This window comes from Lytechinus variegatus, chromosome 16 (assembly GCF_018143015.1).
Source record: "Lytechinus variegatus isolate NC3 chromosome 16, Lvar_3.0, whole genome shotgun sequence".
NCBI lineage: Eukaryota > Metazoa > Echinodermata > Echinoidea > Temnopleuroida > Toxopneustidae > Lytechinus > Lytechinus variegatus.
Window position 1 is genome coordinate 8,012,209 of NC_054755.1, and position 21,527 is coordinate 8,033,735.

Consider the following 21,527-nt stretch of genomic DNA (forward strand, 5'->3'; position numbering starts at 1 on the left):
GTTAAAAATAAGCGAAACTTTGAAATGTCATAACTTTCTTATTTTACATCTGATTTTGATGGAATTTTCAGCATTCTGCTGGTCTGATTTTTCTTTATTGACTAAAATCAAAAATTTTCTGAGGTGGACTTGACCTTTAACAATTAATACTAGAAAGGAGGCACTAAAAAACGACTAGGAAAGCCCCGTTCCTAGACATGAACCAAATATCTTAAGGGGAAAAAATCTAGAACTGATTACAGAGGCAGGCGTTCAGATACCTCCCTATGACTATACCCTTGGCAACTTGAAAACCAAACATTGTTGGTTTTGAATAAAATCATTTATTCAATTCGTGTGACGAGTGGACGAGTTGGCAATAGCAAAAACGCCCTTACGCGGACATAATCTGTGAACATATATGTTACTCTCAAGGGGGATCTAGAGGCAAAGGCACCAGAGATATCTAATACGTAACACAATATATTGTGAGCAAATGTGTTTGTCAGTAGACATGATAGACGGATAGATACCATGCCAACTATATGAGAAGCAGAATGATATGAATAATAATACTAGTTTTTGTTTTCAATTTTCATTATGCATGTAACGATGGTCCTAATATCTAATTTCTGAATCACTTTCGCCTTTCCTGCTTTTTAAAATCAAATATTTTTTGCAAAAGATTATAAAACTTTTATTGAAACTATTGTTCACTAAATCAAATATTGGAGAGAAGAAATTTTTAATCGTATTATTAGACTAATTGGTGAGACGAAAGTTGTATTTCATTCGTAAAATTCAAAGTTGTATTTCATTCGTAAAATTATACGCATTTCAGGTGACATGACTGGACCGGTGTCATGTCACCTAAAATGTGTGCAGCAGTGTATAGGTAGAAGAATTGCAATTGATATTTCATGTCTTGCTTCTCGGTAGATTTTTCATCCCTTCTCGTTTTAAATATTATACAGCAATTTTAACCATTCTAATTATCATTGAAAATAATTCGATGGTCAATTATTAAAAAACTTATATCAACAGTAATGATTGCATGTACATTTTTTAGATAGTTGCATAAATTATTTTTTATTTGTCTTTATTCTTGTGTGCTTTTGAAATTTAGGGGACTTACTGTTTTCATGGCTGCATTGTTACGCGATCTTTTGGAAATGTATTAAGTTCATATTTTCTGGGCTGGTGTAATTTTTATTTTGATATTATAGTACTTAAGCAAATGATTTTACCTTGCGTCATTTAGAGAAATTTAAGAGTATTGATAATCATGGTGTTATTTTGGTCTCTGAGAGGCACGAATAATACATGGGTATCTGCAGTATGTAAACATACATTTAGTTCGCAACATGGTTATTATGTCGAAGGCCAGGGACATATGTTGCAGAAAGAGTTGCGTTTAAACGCAAGTCAAAATATCAAGCGCAAGTCCCGAATACGGGTGTTTCATCGGCCGAAAATCAAGTTGCGAAAGATTATGTTAGTTGCGTTTGATTGCAATTTTTTCTGCAACGGGCGCCCCCAGCGCCTAAAACGCTAACACAGTGGTGTTATGGGACTAAAATCAGCACCCGTTGAAAGGGCTCTTGTCGATCTATGCTTATGATAATAATGATTTGGGTTTACATTGAATATTGTGAAAATATTAAATGAAATATAGAACAAATTGAAAGAATATGAGAAATTAGTGATTTTCTGTTCTATGAATTGTTTTCTGTCGAATTCTTAATTTTTTACACCAATCAAAATCAAGGAAAATTGTAAGAAAACAATGTTTGTGAATGCTCTAAAGATTTTTTCAAATAAGGAACAACTGCTGCTGTCCTCGGATGAATTGGTGGTGGGAGCCTGCGTGTGTGGGTGTGTAAAATTACATATTGCCCGCAGTATTGTGATGGTATGTATGTGCGTATTGTTGTTAGGGTGTGTGTGAGAGAGAGAGTGAGAGAAGGTGTTTGTGTGTGTATGGGGAGTTGAATATATCTGGGTGGGAAAATGCCACGGTCATACGAGCGAAATCGACCCAAAAGACGATCAAAGGTATTCCGTTACAATGTATGCCCAATAGCATAACCATTGTGTCGATTTGGGATCGGCCTTGGTGGTGTGAAGGTAACATTTTATAGTGCGGGTGTGCACGTGGGCGTTTCATCTGCGCATTATTTGAGTACGTGTTGTTCTAATCGATATGTGACAGCCGTTTAGTTCGTTGATAAATATGATAGTATCGGTATCACTGATGCCGATTTAAAACGAGAGCAAATAGTCACGTACCATCTCAGCAACAGCATGGTCATTTGCTTGTCCTTATTTTTCATGAACTGCAAAGGGTTTTTTTTTCGTGCGATCCAGAATGGTTGCTTTCCACGATGAAGTGTTTTTCTAGGAAGGGATATATGCTGATATATGTGTAGGACACATAACATATAGATACAATTCAAAAGTGATGGATAATCGAGGCCAGAACACGACCGTGCAAGGTTCGTCTCCTTAATTTATCCTTAAAAAAATAATAAACATGTAAATATCAACGCTTTCCTCGCCGAACTCCAGCTATTTGCATTAATGATAAAGATATGGACCATTTCCAAATACCATCATTTTTAATTGCATGGCATGTACTAGAGCTTTCCGACTTTCCAATTTTTTTTCGCAAGAGTGCATGCACCGATGATTTAACAGAATAAATAAAAGTGTACCTAAAACGATGCCTTGCAGTATAAAATGATTCCTGAAAACAACCCTATAGACAATTATGACACTAAAACAAAAGAAAAGGAAATCACCACTCACGTCTTACGGGACACATTTCCCGTTAAGAGATCATTTGCTATTGGCCGAGAATGGCACGTGACCCTATGAGTTATGACCCTCCTAGCTACTGCAAATATCGTAGAAGGGAGAGGCGTTTTGTGGTTGAGAATCTGATTGAATCTCCACGAGTCAGCTTATTGCTATCTACTGAAGATCTGAACATATCTGAATAGTATTTATGCCTCCCCCTTTTTTTTTTACTATAGAAATCCATTCTTGGGTTGTCAAAAAATAAATGTACAAACAAAACAAGTCCTCCATCATTCTAATGAGATCCGTTATCCATATTACTACAGCCTGTTGTATTGTTTAAACATGATTGTAGATTCCAATCTGCGATTCGGCTCCTCGAGGCAAAGTGAGTTATACATGTCCTACATAATCAAATCATCGCTCGAATATTTCCTTTCAAAAGAAGTAATCAAGCCTGTCATAAAATTCAAGATTAATTAAAAAGATTAGTTTTCTTTAGAGATATAGAGATGGGAGATGCAAATAAAGGGGTGCTTCTGCTCTCAACATTTAAATCAGGGGAATGAAACCTTGGGAACAAGTAGGCTTGTGTAAAACAGAAAAATCAAAGAATAAGAACAAAGAAAGTTTGAGAAAAATCGGACACATTATGAGAAAGTTATGAGCATTTGAATATTGCAATCACTAATGCCATGGAGATCCTCTCATTGGCAATGCAACAAGGATGTGTGATGTCACATGTGGATAACTTTTCCCTTTGATGGACTACAAAATACCCCCAAAATGTCTCTTTTTGCTTTTTCTTGTGGTGATACAAACTCTTTATCCATGATGTATTCTTTAAAATTCTGTATAACATGCCCTCCTATAGAAAGAATACATGATCTACTGACAGATGTGATAAAAGAGTCTGTTTAAGTGAAATAAGTGATGGGGAGAGTTGTTCACAAGTGACATCACACATCTTTGTCGCATTGCCAATGTGAGGATCTCCATAGCATTAGTGATTGCAATATTCAAATGCTCATAACTTTCTCATTATTTGTCAAAATTTTCTCAAACTTTCGATGATCTATTTCTCTGATTTTTATCTCTTATAACACTAGCTATCTTGTTCCAAATGATTCATTCTCCTTTAATCTCCATTCTACATTGTTTTCATGCCTATGACTTTATGATGGCCCAATTGTCTTCAAAGTGGAATGACCGCCTTTGGGTTAAAGGAATTCTCCACATATGGGCATGGTTACAATTAGACAAACTCACTGATTGAGACGCAGATTGTGACGGATTGTTTCGTCACCTATTAAGTTGCCCCAGGTGTCGACGGGAACGTCTGGGAATTCAGGGAATTACACTAAACCACGAACACGCCACCGGCGTAAAGAAATCGATAGATCTTAAGAGAAGAGAGCGTGAAGACTTCTCCAACCTTTCCGGTGAATCTATGCCAAGCTCCGGGGCCAAGCTGGACGTACAGCACGGAGGTTTCGCAGTGAAGTTCGTGGATGTACGCACGACTCTAAGATTAGGACATCGAAATCAAGCCAATGGATTTTTGTTTTTCAGTCAATTAAACCGATTAGCTAATATTGAATTGCGCAGTTGAGGATAATCAGTCTCCATGTTATCATTCGTGATTGCAATAATCATTGTAATTAAATTCTTGAAATGTATTAATTCTTTCAAGTACTACGATAATCAATATGTTTTGCCCGAGCTATGGTATATATACATCGGATAGCATGATGTGTATTATCATTATCATTTGTTATCAGTTGATGACTCTAACATTTGACAGGAGAAAACTGAAAACTGGTATGATTGCGCATGCAGGTAACAGAGTCGCTTTAAATTTTAATCTTACATAATTATTTTCAAAATTCTATTCGACGTTCATGTATCCAAGGCGACATGTCACCCCCTTTACAGTCATGGCATACCACAAACCTTAAAATAGGTCTGCTATTTTAAAAAAATAAATGATTTCTTTTTTACACTTTCAAAGATTTTTCAGTTTCAAAGTCAGGATTAGCATGCAGATCGTTTTTTTTCTAGTGTATGGATGTATCATGATTATCAAGTCAACATGTCAACATGTTTTTAATGAAATTTGAGATATAGTCGAACTCTTGAAACAAACATCGAGCAAAATTAAATGAAAGCATAAATAATCGAAAAAATGAAAGTATTTCGAAACGACAAGAGTTTAGAGTTGTATGATAATGCATTAATATCTCGTAGTTTATAAAAACCCTAAAACCAAATGAAGAATTTTATGCAATTATCATGTGCAAATATACAACTCCCCCCCCCCCCCGAAAAAAAAGATGAACACATGAACACGGTGAACACATTAATCATGATCCTTAATTTCTTCCGAAAATGGTATTTAATCCATTAAAAAAATGTTTATGATACTTTAATCTTCGGTAGATTCAAAATCTCTAGCCGGGATACTTCGCCGACGTCAAACTAAAAATATCCGAAAATCTACTTATGTTCCCGTCATTATCTTTGGCTTGAGGGAGGCTTCTACATGTATCTGTTTTCAGAGATACCTATTACAATTGATCCTCCGGCGAGCGATTTGTTTTGCTTGAGTTTATCGAGAAATTAGAAGGGTTTATCTTTCATACACCGCAATATGACGATAATACGAGATGTGGATGTAGTTGTGTCTATACGGTGAAATTACGTTGGAATCTGATTAATTACTTGTGGGTGTAGAGTTGTGTTTATACGGTGAAGTTAGGTTGGAATGTGATTAATTGATTGTATTTGTCGATATCATGATGTCAACGATAATGATCTAAAATATGACTCATTTGTGAGCATTATTCAATTAATTAGCTGCAAATGTATGGGAATAAAAAGTATTGAGAATGATTTATGAAAAGAAAATGTCATAATTCATGCGTAAAGTCTTAACTTACGAACAGTTTATTTAAAATACCATCCTTGTCACTCTTCGAGTATCCAGCTTGCGATCTATAGTTATAAATCTTATCAACTATAAGTGCATATTCATCGAGTTTGATGCTTACATACCATGTTCTCCGATAATCGTCATGTGCTTTTTTTCAGGAAAACTAGAGGTCTTCGTCCTCTTCACATTTCTCTGAAATTATATTATGTCAAGACTTGATATTTTATGCAGAATTGAGGTAATACCCCCCCCCCCATCTCTCTCTCTCTCTCATCCTTTCTCTTATTATCATTACTATAATTATCATTTATTATTATTATCATCATCATCATTTTATCATTATTATCAGGAATACGCTTCTATCAGCTCTAACAACCTTTTATCTGCAAGTATATCAAAAAGCATCATATTCATAAGTCATAACACTACTATTTATCCGGTTCTATGCCATTCATCCGAGATAATCCTTTGCTTTTCAAAGCCAACCAGTCCTTTATGACGTAATTAAATCAATCCCGTATAAACGCGTCCTTCCTACGTTTGATAGTACGTACAAGGCATGATACATACATTTCGTCCGTGGCACGAGTTTAGTAGCTCACGTGCTCGCGAGATCGACCCACTTCTACCCACCTCTGCAACAAATTCAGATAATATTTGGCTCTCCGCGGTGGATTTAAAAGCAAGGCTCCAAGCCGATTCATGATCATTATCTGCTCCCGATTTATAAAAATTACGATGCTTCATCGACAGCTCTCAAGGATTTATTCAGTGAATTCCTTGCATCGGAAGATGTTTATTCCTTCAGTTGTACTCCTATTAGGTAAGAATTATTTGATTATGTCCTTTCTTATTTGAGAATACAGATGGTCTTTGCTCACATAAAGGGGATGAGGTATTTAGTTTAGTGTTGCTTTGGAAAGTATGCGAGTGAGTACAGAGATGATGCCAATACAAATTTATAAAAGTCATGGTGCTCGCATAGACTGTTTAACGAGATATATAATCCTGTTGTACTAAGACCCCCCGTTTTCAAGTCAATATATACCAAATATATTTCCTCGCAATTCGAGTAATTGTTTCATGTAATGACATATGCTTCTTTTTCATGACTACTTAAAGTGTTTGTCCCATTTTAAGGTCTTAATATAAAACATTTCCTGTCAGTGCTTATGTTCGCATTAATAGTGGATTGGTGAGATGTCTGATCTTTATGAATTCCTAAAATCAGTCCTTAAAATGTGCATTTTTCTGATCTGAATATCAACATTTTCTAGCTCGCGCTTCGCCTCATTTTGTGAGTTAAATACGTGCGGTAGTGAATTCCTGCAAACAGGCCTAAGAATTTCCTAAACTTTCAGCTCGCGCTATTTGATTAGTGAGATGCGTATGATAGTCATGATTACAATGACCTCAAAAAGTGCTTCATGTGTTCAGATGTAATTCTAACAAAATCAGCAAGCGCTTGGCACTCGCATTTGATGACTATGGTGAGATATGTTTACCTAAAAAATAGGCCTTAAAATGGTTTGGGGTCATTATATGCAAAAATTTCAGCTCGCGCTTCGCGCTTGCATCATTTGGTTAGTGAAATACGTATGGTCTTCATGAATTCCTACAAAAAAACCCTAAAATGCTGGTCTGAATTTCCTAAATATTCAACTTGCGCTTAGTGAGATGCGTATGTAAATCATGATTACAAAGACTTCATGTGTTTAGATGTAATTCTAATAAGATCAGAAAAGCATGGCACTATAGCATTAGGTGACTATGGTGAGATATTTATACTCTTAATGGATTCCTCAAATATATATGCGCTCGCATTATTTAATCAGTGAGATGCATATCCGTTTAATGGCAATGCATGTTCTTAAAATGTCTCTATTTGTTCAGTATACCTGGAAACTGAGTGCGTTTGGCGCGCTCACTAAGTGACTCGAAATTTTTGCTGGTGCCCCCCCCCCCATGCCATGACCCACGGTACACTATTGACATTGACAATACAAGTGAAGGGCGTCGAAAATTAGGAGGGTCCGATTTTCGTAAAAGCACCGTGCGTTCTTCATGAAAGAGGTAGGGTACAGGGTACAATACTAAAAGCGATTGCGCTGTCGGCCGATTTTCAAACATACATATATATATATATATATATATATATATATATACGCCACTATAAGAATTGTAATCAATTGATTGGTTTATAAAAAAAAGCAATATACGTTTGTGTTGATAAATATGATATAAGTATGATAAATAATGGTATATCTAACACTGGCGTACAGATGGGAAGGGGCCTTGGTGGACCATGAACCCCCCCCCCCCCCCAATGATAAAGAAAAAAGGGAAAAAAGAGACAGAAATGTAAAGGAAAAAAGGTGAATTACGATTTCATTTTCAAAATGTTGATCATGTCAAAATCTATCATAATGTTAGATTTTTGTAATTCGTAAAGTCAAAATTTGTACTCTCTCGTAGCTTTTGAGAAATTTTGCCCTAGACTTCATGTCTGGCCCCTCAAGATATCGTTCAATAGGCTGATGATTTAAATATACAATGGGTGATTTCAAGTTCGGTGTTGGCCTTGGTGTTGGTGTTAGTGTTGAAACTTTGATTGCTTCCCCTAGCTCCAAAACTTATTCAGAGTTTGTAAAACTGATTCAGATCACATTATTGACATCTCAACAACGAGGGAGTGACTTTTTGGGACCATCCTCATTTTATGTTTGGTGTTATAATCGTGTAAAAATTGACCCAACACCAACACCAAAAGGTCAACACTGAACTTGAAATCACCCATTGTATATTGTTAGATGCTTTACTTGCATACACCCACCATTATGCAGGTTTCCTTCCCATGAACATCTAATTAAACGAGATCAAGGTATGATTCATGGCTGTTATGATGATTACATTAAAGATTCGTATTTTCATCAAAAAACAATGAATTCATCGTTGTTCATGACGATCGTTATCGCTTGCAATTCACACAATTTTTACTTACCGCCCTTCGTAATCAGATGAAGAAATCTAAGATTTTCGTATTGGCCATGCACGCGACCACTCTTTTGCTCTTGATTTTCGATGTTTATCGTCTTGACTGTGAATAATACGGTCACCTCGACTTACTCTTTGAGCCAACTCCTAATCTGTTAATGTATAATTACCCGCTTTGGGGGAGTTTCTGCATTTATTTAGAATATTAGTAATAGACATGATAGATATTCAGCATAATTGATCAATTTGACTACGATTACGACAGGGCGGGATAGATTTATAAACAAGGGCAACCCGAGGACGAATCTGTGTAATGGTGCTATGTGACAGATAACCAGGAAGGGCAGGCTATGGAAGCTCAAAAGTGCAACCCGGATGTTGAGATAATTATCTTGGGAAGTCGACATCTTGCAAGCGAAAAGACCAGATGACGAGATCCCGGATCTCATCATGTCGGCATCTTTTAGACGAGATGACCAGAAGACAAGATCCCGGATCTCATCATGTCGACATCTTGTAGAATAGATGATCAGATGACAAGATCTCGGATCTCGTCATGTCTACATCCAGTGGAAGAGATGATTAGATGCCACGATCTCGTAACTCGTCATGTCTACATCTTTTAGAAGAGATGATCAGATGACATGATCATGGATCGAAGATCTTGTCATCTGATCATCTCTTCTAAAAGATGTCGACATGATGAGATCCGGGATCTTGTCATCTGATCATCTCTTCTAAAAGATGTCGACATGATGAGATCCGGGATCTTGCCATCTGATCATCTCTTCCAAAAGATGTCAACATGACGAGATCCAGGATCTTGTCATCTGATCATCTCTTCTAAAAGATGTCGACAAGATGAGATCCGGGATCTTGTCATCTGATCATCTCTTCTAAAAGATGTCGACAAGATGAGATCCGGGATCTCGTCATCTGATCTTTTCTATCAAGATGTCGACTTCCCAAGATAATTATCTCAACATCTCGGTGGCACTTTTAAGATTCCATAGCAGGCTATCCTTCTCACCGGTGGATCGTGGGGGGCAAAGCAGGCCCTTGCCTCCCTTTTTTTTGCGTTTCAAATTTTTCTTCGGCTAAATGTGCTTCCCCCATTTGAAAAATGCTGGATCTGCCCCTGATCTTTCTATGGTTCGAACTTTTCTGTAATTTCCTCTGAAGCGCCTTGCGTATCTAATTGAGATGGGAAGTGTGCTATTCAAAGTCTAAGTTTCGTTTAATTTCACAAAACGGTTACATCCCAGTTGAATTGAATTTATTTTCATACTTCACAAGATAACAAAATGATAACATAATGCAAGAAATACATTTGATTACATGAAAATACAAAGATAATGGCAGTAAATAAAGTGAAATATGAAGGATCCTGCATAAAAAGCAGAGCCTGTAATGTCTGCAGGTTCCTTAAAGTAATTATGAAGTTCGTAAGGAGATCGGACACTAAAGAAAAATCAGACTACAAAGGAAAAGCCAAAGATTAGCGCAAAATCACGGGGTAAAGGATTAGAGGAAAAGTGGACATTGTGAAATATAGGAGGGGGATGAGCGAAGAATGAAAAAAAAAAAAAAACACTTACTATACGACAGTATACCTTTAAAAAGATACAAATCAAATACATTATATATATTCAGCCAGTGCGTCTTAACGGTGTCCATAACTGGACAAAAGAAATGATTCCAGTTTACATTTAAACATACTTAAGGATAAACAGCTTATTCCAAAGCCTTGGTCCTTCGAATACAATTGTTCTTTGAGCGAATAACGTACGAGTACGTGGTTGGTATGCAAATGAGGGAACTGATGACATATCACTCACCATTTCTTTTGTATTTTATAATGTGAAATATTAAATATTTTAATTTTCTCCTCATTGACATTGTCCTGGGAAACAAAGTCTTATCTCTCAATGAACATGTGGAATTACTATTGTTTTGCATTTTATGATTCAGTCAAGTTGGTCCTTATTTTCAAATCTGTAAAAATTGAAAATATTGTATAATTCAAACAATAAATTTGGACTATTATTGTGCATATAACTATTCTGTGAAAAATAAGCCAAAGTTAAAAATGTCATAATTTTCTTATTTGGCATCCGATTTTGATGAAATTTGCAGAATTATATGCTTATCTGATTTTTCTCAATTGATTCAAATCAACATTTTTCTGAGGTGGACTTGACCTTTAACTCACCCGCCCTACGTTGGGTAATTTTGCATTGGTTTATATCGGTGACGACATTGACGCATGTCGTATACATGGAGGAGGGTCAAGGGGCCACGTGACTAGGTAGACACCATTTTGAAAGGCTACAAAAACCGAAAGAATAATCAAAAGAGGGTTCGGTTCCATCGCTTTTTCAGATTCGCTGTCGGGTGATCGAAGGGGGCGCCCTGTCAGCGTTCGCTGTTAGGCACGGCTTTTTTTTATGTATATGGGAAAGGTTTTACTAGAATCTCAGATCCACGTTTATGAAAAAAGAAACCGACCTAATTTTTCTGCTCAGTCAAGTTATTTTAAAAACACAGGAAGTCGAACGATTCCTAAGTGCATTCAATGGCTTCGGGAGGTTGGGGAAAAGAGTGCTATAGATTTAATTCAAGCGTCGAGTCGCAATCACTCGATAGAATCGAAAAAATGTCATGCAGGATGGTAGTTTACACCAAAGCACGAACTTCATTTGTTCATTTATTGCTCCTAACCTTTTCATTTTTACGGACGAGCTATATATATATATATATACACGCTTTCTGAACAATCGCCCCAAATACAAAAACAAAAATTGTGCAGCCTGGCTACTGTTGCATAAAATTTACTATTTTCACTAATGGTCACTTTGCCATCCAGCGGTAGCTATCATGGTAACAGTGCTCATCAGCCAATTAAAATCAAGGATTTCATGCAAGTTACCATTGCATTACCACTATGGAATAGCTTTTATTCAACGAGGCCCAGAAGGTTTCTCGTTTAAGAATATACTATGTATCCTAAAGAACATTCCTCAGGATGCCTTTGGGATTTTAAATTGCAATATATTCATTGATTTCGCTTAATCTTGGAGAGTTTAAAAATATGCATGGGTAGGCCTATTTATAAGAATAAAAATATATTTATTTTCAATACACATTAAAACCGGATGGCAAAAAAACTGTTGCGTCGTTAACGTAATATCAGCGGCACAGACACGCACTTGTGGGATGTGTAGAGGAATGATTGCCTGTGAATTAAATATGAAGATTTCAGGAAATTCGATCACAAATGAACAATACGCAACTCAATTCAAACTTAATCGTAGCGGAAGATACTTTCTAGTCGAAAAATACAAGTAAGCTCTTCATCTGGTTAGTGCTTAATTACTTTTAGAAACACGCACTTCGACATCCAGGCATATATTCCCTTTTGTCTATTTAATTCAGAATTCGATATCAACATCACGCCTTCGCGAAGGGAGATGCTCTCTCCTTATAAACATGTTTTTAAGATCCTCTGGCGAGAATGCATTGCATTTTGTACCGTCCTAATTTAATTTCCAAGCTAGGTAAATTTATAAATGTCATGAGCATCTCGTTTTTTTATTTTCCACCGTGATCAAGGTAACCTAAACTAGGTTGTTTGCTTTTCTACTTTTGCTGCCCCCAGTGAGGCACGGTATTCCTGCGCGGACATGACGGAGAAGAATAAGAAAGAATCTATTTTCTGACACAAAAATGAATTGTGTATTGTAATTTAATTCTTGAGTGATAATGTATCCCTAATGAACTGGTAGAGATAAAGATAGGGGGAGATGTGAAACGAGAGAAGAAGAAGAACAATAACAAGATGATGACGAGGGAGATCTGAATTCAAGAGGAAAATGAAGACATGGTTGAAAGACCATGTGAGAGACTGAAAACATTCTCTAGGGTAAAGGGAAATAAGAATGATTGGTGGTTTGTGAGGTTGGGAAAAAGACAGCAAGAGAGATAGAAAGTGGAGAAGGACTGGAGAGAGAGAGATCATCGAAGGGGGGGGGTAAAGAAAGTTATATTATACAATATGAAAAACCCCAATACTTCACGATCATGTCATGCCGTGATCTACATTACACACATACAAGTGTAACGATTGAATAACTCCTTTATCATGTTTATCTGTCCCTCAAGTTTGAAGCTGGTCGAGTGGCAAGGATATAGAATGTGAGTGAAGTGGTGTTGTGGAGATAATTCATGAACGAATATTGCTTTATCAATATAATAATCTAGTATTATGTTATGTAAATGTAACCTATTGTCCTTGTTAATAATCATTTTACAACACAACAAGCATATTTTGTTATACAAGAAGCTGGTCAAATTTGACAAGGTTACTTGATAAGACGAGCACTGACACTCTCCTTGTCATGTTTGATGATACAGCGGTGTGCAACATTTTAATATTGCGCATGCGTACTTCTAGGAGATACTGAGTCAAGTAGCCTGACAACTCATCTTGTCTGTTAGTGGAGGTGCCTTGGCCGAGTGGTAAATGAGGTATGTGACTAGAAACATCTAGAATCCGGGGTTCGATTCCTGGCCACATGCACCTTCAACCGCTACGCCTGGTCAAAAATGTCTCCGATTTTGAGCCAAAACTTGGACATCGTATCTGATAATTCGGAATTGACTGTTATATTTACTTTTATTCTTATACTGAAGGGATTCTATGAATAAATATTTTTAGCGATATTTTATTTAGAAATCTAATGTAGTTAAGATATATGATCTAAGATGGCATCTCCATATTCATTTGTCATCCTCTCTTTCACGTTTGATGATGGGTAGTTATGGCGACGAGAAGGACTTTTCAATACTTCGACCTTCATTTGTAACTGTACGACCAATTTTTATGTATATATATATAGACGGAAGTCTGGATATACATGTACTTTCTATTTTTCCCATTTGTCATTTTTATCTGCTAATTAGCGACTATTGGATGGCCTCTTTTTGCGACTCATTCTCTCGATAAACATGATAATGACTCAATTTCCTTCATTATCTTTCCCTATCTTGTCATTAAATTCCTTTTCCTATTGGCGGCTGTCATGGCTGAGGCGACAATCAATCGGAAAAAAAATCGCTGCCGGTTATAATTGCTGCAATCTTCTGAATAATGATATTTATTTTCTTGTTCCGTTCCCCCCGTTTCCCAGCCTCTCTCCATGCTCTCTCTCCCTCTCTCTCTCTCTCCCTCTCCAATTCTCTATATAATATACTATACAATCTTTTCTCTTTTCTTTCTATCTCTCCCTACCCCCCCCCCTTCCCTCTGACTTTCCAGTTCAAACATGCGTGCATTTTAATTCCACATCCACATTAACCCATTCATACCCTGGATATTATGTAAATGCACCATCTTTATACACACACACACTCACCCACCCACACATGATGAAGAGAATATTTACACTCCGAAACCTCTAATCTCTCTCCCCTCTCTATTTCCCTTGTATTTTCTTTGCATTTCCTCTCCTGTATCCATCGCCACCCTCTTCTCCCTCCTTCCGTCTCATTCACAAACCTCGTGCACCCACACTCACAATAACACACACACACACACAACCTTAGTCATACACACAACCTAAGTCATACACACGCTCCATTCTATTATCTCACTTTTGATTTTCTCAACAATTTTTCTCCTTTTTCATACCCTCTCTTTCTCCCCCCCCCCCCTCTCTCTCTCTCTCTCTCTCACTCTTCCCATTCCTAAATCATCTTCTCTTCCGCTCAACCTCAACATCCCCCTTCCACCGCTCTCTCCCTCTCTCACGTAACATCATCTTTTGTCTTCTTCTCTTTCAGCCAAGTCTGAATCGAAAAGCCGCAGAATGTCATCTTTTCAATCCACAGCAAACCATAGCTTTTAAGGGCGGAGGCTTAACATCGAGACATCAGATCCATTGATCTTGGTCGCAGAGTGCGCTTCTCGTGGTTTTGTGCGACACCGCCCTGTTAAGAGGATACTTTTATGAGCATCTTCTTTGCATCATTTCCAAGCTCCACCGTATCTGCAGTTCTATTAATAACGCTGCTAGGTACTATCACAGAATATTATCGGTTGTGAATTTATTCCAGCGTACGAATGGGTTGAATCCTGGCGGGATCCAAACTTCTTCTGCAATTATCAGGTCAAGATAGCTCTGATCAACCCTTCTCCGTCCAGTCACGAGTATCGCACCAAATCCAGTTTTGGATCTTGTCAAGTTTCTCAAGCCCTTCCACTCTAACTATTCCCATACGTTATATAGTTGGCTTACTAGTGTCGGATGTTCTAACCAGTTGTTTGTCGGTTTTGCTACTTTGGGCCATCTTATAACTTGACGAAATTTGGCGACGTCAGTATTAAATCGAATTATTCTTGACAGACTTTTCCTTAAGACAACATTGGGGTCATTATATTTACCCGAAAGACTTGTCTTAACGCGAATTCATAATTGAAGTTTGATTGTATTTTCAAAACTAAATATTATTCATCAGCATCAAGATTTACAACCATTCAATAAAAACATATTCATCTTCACAGCGTTGTGCTTCAACAACGGTAGCTTTGTGCAATTTGAAAGCTAAACATTACTAAAAATCATCAAGAGCTTCAACCACTTCTTCCATACCCTGCGGCGAAACATTTTATTCTTGAAACCATCTATTTTTTAACCGAATACCGGCACTTCACCAACCATGTCGATCATACCCGATGTCTTCAAATGGCGCCAGCAGAGATTCATTGTGACGCCCAAGGACACGGAGTACACATTACGGTACCTGGGGAGTATGCGTACCCTGAGATCCCGGGGAGAATCCTGCTGCGATTACCCCATCAAGAAGATCTGGAAACATACGGAAGGAGGCGAGAGATACGTCAAGGTATTTATGAACGTTTTCATTTGCAGATCAGTATAATAGGACTTTAAACATCAAACGAGATGGCAAGATATATCTGATCTTGCCATGTCAACCTAATAAGACTGTTATTGCGAGGTATTTAACCTTGTCATTGTGACTTAATAACCTTATTAATATGTCGACTTGGCATGATAAGTTATATTATATGGAAATAGTTATTGTCATTAAGGCGAGTTATTATGTTGTTATCTATTACTTTTATAAGGCTGACTTAGCAAGATAAATTTTGTTGAGATGTCGACTCAATAAAACATAGGTGTCTAGATATGTAGTTTGCCACTAACATAGTTGTAGTAGTCATTCTGAGAAATTAAAAACCATAGCCATCTGCGCATGACTTTGTATAGGAAATTTCGTTTAACACAAATACTGTGCCTCGATGAGCGTACCTCCTGCCTTGATAAGTGGGCATATGCTTTTTTCTATTAATATGCAAACGTCCTCATGAAACATTCTACACATTTATGGACACGAATAAGTACTATTCAAAGTAATTGCCATTTAGCTTTGAGCATTTTGGTGGAAACGTAAGCATGGAGCTCATAATTATGAATGTAACTACACTGTTACATGAGTGAAGTATATACGGTATACTTCAGAATCCATGATTGAAAGTGGATGTGAAGTCTAGATGAGAGACTGGTTGAATTTCTTACCTCATTTAAAATCATGTATAATCATATCTAGTCGTTTTCAATTTCTTGTCGTTGGTTATAGAAATAGAAAACTGTATATCCTTTTTCATTTTCCGCGGTCGTAGATCCGGCCCTGTACATCTTCTACAAATGTATCTGATACAATTTTGAGGATGGCGTGTAATATTTTGGTATAACACCCTGCTATGTGCCACATCATCTAATCCTACTGGTGTATCATGTATACCTTTTCAGAAAATATGACCATTGGCATGCCCACCATTTCTCACCAATGTCACTGTCAGCAAATGATATTCTTCAATTCTTGATACCGGAAAACACAATATCATCAGGGTCTTAACACATGAAGCGTGCCAAGATCTAATTCTAATTAATATATATCTGTATAACAGCCGGCTAAAACGAACACAGTATTCCTCAGTGTGCCCACAGTATATTCACAGTGTGGACATGCCTTCACACTGTTAAATCTGATCGTTGTAAATGGTGTAGCAATGGGAATCTCTTATGCGCACACTGTAAAAACTGCGGTATTAAAACTGACGCCAATTGGCGTTAATAGAGGACCACACCCTGAGGTGTTAAAATTACACCCTAGAGATTAAACATAACACTAAAGAATGTAAATGTAACAACAAAAGGTGTTGTAATAACACCTATAGGTGTAAAACTAACACCACCAATTTAACACCGGTGTAAAATAACTGGTGTGGTCCTCTATGTACACAGGTTAACACCACAGTTTTTGTTGTGCATAAGTCTACAATGTGAACGCACTGTGATTACGCTGTGTGACACCATTTTCTTTCCAGCAGTGCAGGGTAGATTCACATTGGTAAGCTAACTTTGAGTGATATTCTTTTGTTTTCCTTTATATGACCAGGCCAAAATGTACTTGGGAACGAAAGGAATGCGACTTGTGCGAGCTGGAGGTGTTTCCAGTAACGGTGATAGGAAAGGGGACAGGGAACAATTCTTTCATCTTCATCGGATTAACTGTTGCCGAACGAGCGACCAGCACCCGACGGTGTTTGCTTGGATATACCGCCATGAGCTCCCGAGGCTACAGGTGAGGTCAAAGTTCGAAGTTCATGTTGGTCTGTAAGGTCATGTACGCTTGTAAGTACTGCTACTTTCATACAAGCGAAACCGACACCAGACTGACAAAAGGTTTTAACATTACTTCCATTGCCATATCATATTTCAGTCGCTTTCCTGGGTGCGACCGGTGCTAAAAGTGCGTAAATGAAGAGGGGCCTTCCTTTGGTGACGCCATAGATCCAGCATTCCAAACATTAAATTCTAAAGATAACGAAGAATTATACGATTTGCTTTTCGACGTTGTCGTCACAATTCATTTTCTTTGTCCCACATTTTTAAAAGGCGAGCAAGAACGGGTCGACCCCGACCTTTGCATTGTTTGAGTGGTGTCATGGATTTAGGTGACTGTAGGCGCTGTTACACCTTGGCGTTTTAGACAGCCTATGCCCGACGTATGAGGAATTTGGCGAATACGCTGGCGTACGTCGAATACGTTACGGGTAAGTTTTGCATACGTTAAGAGTACGCTAAAACACGCTGGTATACGTCGTCATACGGCGAGGTCGTCGAAAAATTTTGTGCAAGCACAAAATTTTTCGACGTATGCCAGCGTATGGCTCATACGTCCCGCATACGCGGGCCATAAGTTGGAGGCAAGTTACGCGATCGTTGATACACGTTGACACACGTTACTCGTAAGTTACTCATAAGTCGAGATAATGTCCAGCGTACCCTAAAACTTCTAAACTATGAGTAACGTGCTTTGGACGTATGTGTAACTTAACTCCAACGTATATTGACGTATGAAGACGTGCTCCGGACGACCACAAAACTTACTGAACGTGTTTATAACTTACAGCTACCGTATAATGGCGTATTGACAACGTTTATAGGAATTGGTATATAAAGGTGGGGTTCACAGGAGTTTTCTTCGGCATGGCAGTGGTGTTGATACGGTGATGTATCGTGCGGTTATGATTTGAATAGTCGAGCGGCAGCATTTTTATAGGCTACGACACGTGTTCGTCAGCGATACGCTGCCGCGCGCTATGCTTAAGTTAGGCTATCGTAGGGCATAAGTTGTGTACGCCAGCAATACGCTAAGCATTCGTTGGAATACGTTACTTATAAGTTAACGAAGCGTTCGATATAAGTTACTAATACGTTATGTATACGTCCAACTCGTTATGAATACGCTAAGTATACGCCAAGAGTTGAAAAAAAATATCAAAGTTCAGCGTATGCCGACGTTTTAGAGAAATTTTGATACGTCGGGCATACGCTGTCTAAAACGCCGAGGTGTGACACCACCTTAACGTATTCACAGGTTGAAATGCAGGCGTCCGACTAAAAATGAAATTCACCGTGTACACGGTGTACTGATAGTGAAAAAGGTCATAATGGATTTTTCTTTTACATTTTACTAGTTTCGAATACACATCATACTAAGCCCAGAAATGCAAATGCTTCATTCCAATCAAAATTACTCTTTAATCATATTCTAGAGAGTATACATATTTTGTATTAATATCCGTTTTTAATTAGAAATCAGAATTTTATTTGTGGGGACTATTTTTTTTTCTTAATCCACGGACGGATGTTGCTTTAATCACTTTTAGACGATTTCACCCCCTTCCCTCAATATGTTCTCTATTTTTCATCCGTTCTTTCTGTCTCTCTTCACCTCTCTCTTCCTCGTACTTTTGTCCTCTCTGGTTTTTAATCCTGCGCTGCAAAAACTCTGGTGTTGATTTAACACCAACCCGGAATCTATATGTCCACACCATAGAAGTGTTAAACAACACCAGCTTCGTTTTGGTCTAACACCAGATAGGTGTTTATACAACACCAATTAGTAGTAAAACAGTATCGGTTTGTTTCTAACTGGTGTTGTATCAATACTTCTCTGGTGTGGACATATATAGATTCCGGGCTGGTGTTAAATTAACACCAGATTTTTTGCAGTGTGCTTAATACCAAGCATGTTTTTCTTTCTATTCTTCCTTCCTTGTTAAGTTTCTACTGCGATCTTCAGTCTCTCTTTGAATTTCGTCTACTGCCTCTCTCGTTTGCATCTGCTTGTACCTTTCTCAATGTTGCTCCCAGCCCCTTCCCCTCCTCCTCTCTCTCCCCTCCCTCCCTTTCTCTCTCTCTCTCCCTCCCTCTTTCCCTCTCTTTTATCATTACTCTTCCGTCATCATTGATGTAATTCTATAGCGTAGAGCAAGATACTGACTGTAATGCCTCCAATCTTGGCCGCGGGAGGAAATTTGAACATTTCATTGTTGCTCACTAATCAGGATTGGCTTTGTAGTAGTCTACCCTGGATTCCTAATAATTCCACGACTTCAAAGTTTCAACTCCAATAAATATCCCTTCTGAGATTCTATTCTAATTCATGTAGTTCCATCATTTCCCATGACGCGTCGATCTGTAATATTTCATTAAATCAGAAACGGTATATCAAAACAGAAACAGAATGGGACGGACCGAACGTTGTTACACCTCCTCCCACAAACCCGTGGAACCTTACTCGCACACATCCATGCACCCACACACGCATATACATACATCATACAACAGAATCGCACCTAATCTTACACATAAACATGCGTCGAAGTTTTCCTACTTTCAAAGAGCGTGACAGAGTGAAATCAGAAAATGACAGAGACTCTCGATTCTCTTTATAGGATGAGAATTCTGACCCTAGAACTTCCATGAGAAAACAGCTGTACCTCTTAAAATACAATTCTACCATTCTTATTTAGATAGGTCCACACACTACAAGCATTCTGCCTTTATGTGGATCCCTCCATTTTCACAGAAATTGCTTTTATATATTCTTTTGTTTACTTATATTTATATTGTTTGTACATTTGAGTTCTGTTGGAAATGAAAATATAGAAATTCGAGATTTTGAAACGAATTGAAAATATTACTTTCTACAAGACCATATATTTATTTGTATTACATTTCCAATCGATCATGTTTGCTCTTGCATACAGGTATCCTTAAGAGTCCACGTAGCAGCTTGCCACAAAGACGACCAAGCCCACGAGATAGCCAACACCATCACGGATATGTATCAGACCGCCTTCGACCTGTTCAAACGCGAGAAAGCCATCAACAAAAAGAAACTCGAGCAGCGTTCCTCCATGTCCATCCCCAGTAGCCCTAGCTCACTCAGCGTTATCGAGAGGAGCTGGAGCGAAGAAAGCGAGGACGGCGACGACTCCGACGAGGAGGATACGATTTCGATGACCGAGGCTCTGCCCCCGACGCCGCTGCGACGGATCATCAACGCGCGGTGTTCGTTCAAGCCGCCGTTGGCGCATCGCCTGAGCCTGCAGACCCAGATGCTGGTCATTCGGGAGAGCCGCTACGAGGGCAAGGAGAACCCGAAGGTGAGGTACAGCTTCGATAAGGTCGGGATCCTCGACAGTCCGACCCTGAAACGGGAGGAGGAAAAGTTTGAGGATTTCCAGCCGGCAGACTTGGAGCTCTGAGCAGCCTTGAACTATCCATCTCAAATGAAACATTTTGTACGATGCTCTCACTACAGGATTCGAATTCCCGGGTAAATCTGTTCATACTGTAGGTGAACATATTGAAGTGCTTTTTTTGTACGACGGATGTTTCTATCACGTTAAACGAATGGACAAACTCCGCGTGCGTCAACTCTTGAGGTTTCGTCTGTCGTCCGGTTCTTGTTACTGTTTGGGGGCGAATCAGCGTTGTGCCGAAATGTCGATAACACGCCAACAAGAGTACGTCCTCGTCAAAGAAAAATAACGATTTATACACAGGACGGGAGCGCTGCCACACTTGCCGACAAAAATATGATTTACATTAGTTGTCAAACATCGTACAAACCAAAATAATGGATCCTCAGTTAATGCGTATTAGGGGTTTACTTCCAGTTCGTCTATAGCCATTTCGTCCAATTTTCAACCCGTCTACGGTCATTTGGTCTACCATCAGTTCGTCCACTCACCACATGGTCTACTATCATTTAGTCTAATGCCATTCCGTCTAATATCCTGTTGGTCCAATAGCCATTTAGTCCTTTTACCATTTTGGTCTAATTGGACTAAGTGTCAAATAGTGTCAAATGAATGAAAAGAAGATGGGTATTAGCCCATTTGGTTATTAAACGAAATGGTCATAGACTTACTGGTGATTAG

The 21,527-nt window shown here is 38.3% G+C and overlaps 1 protein-coding gene across 1 annotated transcript; it reads left to right on the forward strand.

Annotated features, from left to right (window-relative positions):
- The first annotated feature begins 14,795 nt into the window (after positions 1 to 14,795).
- On the forward strand, positions 14,796 to 21,152 carry LOC121429983 (protein FAM43B-like). Its single transcript, XM_041627253.1, has 3 exons — positions 14,796 to 15,607; positions 17,186 to 17,371; positions 20,349 to 21,152. Exons 1-3 carry the CDS (start codon positions 15,422 to 15,424, stop codon positions 20,847 to 20,849), a joined length of 873 nt encoding a protein of 290 aa, XP_041483187.1. The 5' UTR covers positions 14,796 to 15,421; the 3' UTR covers positions 20,850 to 21,152.
- Positions 21,153 to 21,527: the final 375 nt, after the last annotated feature.

What these genes read in the sequence shown, in the direction of transcription:
- LOC121429983 (XM_041627253.1), top strand. Translation starts at nt 15,422, where the DNA reads ATGTCGATCATACCCGATGTCTTCAAATGGCGCCAGCAGAGATTCATT. An exon ending in GAGGCGAGAGATACGTCAAG is followed by an intron (nt 15,608 to 17,185) that starts GTATTTATGAAC and finishes TTATATGACCAG; the next exon opens with GCCAAAATGTACTTGGGAAC. An exon ending in ATGAGCTCCCGAGGCTACAG is followed by an intron (nt 17,372 to 20,348) that starts GTGAGGTCAAAG and finishes TCTTGCATACAG; the next exon opens with GTATCCTTAAGAGTCCACGT.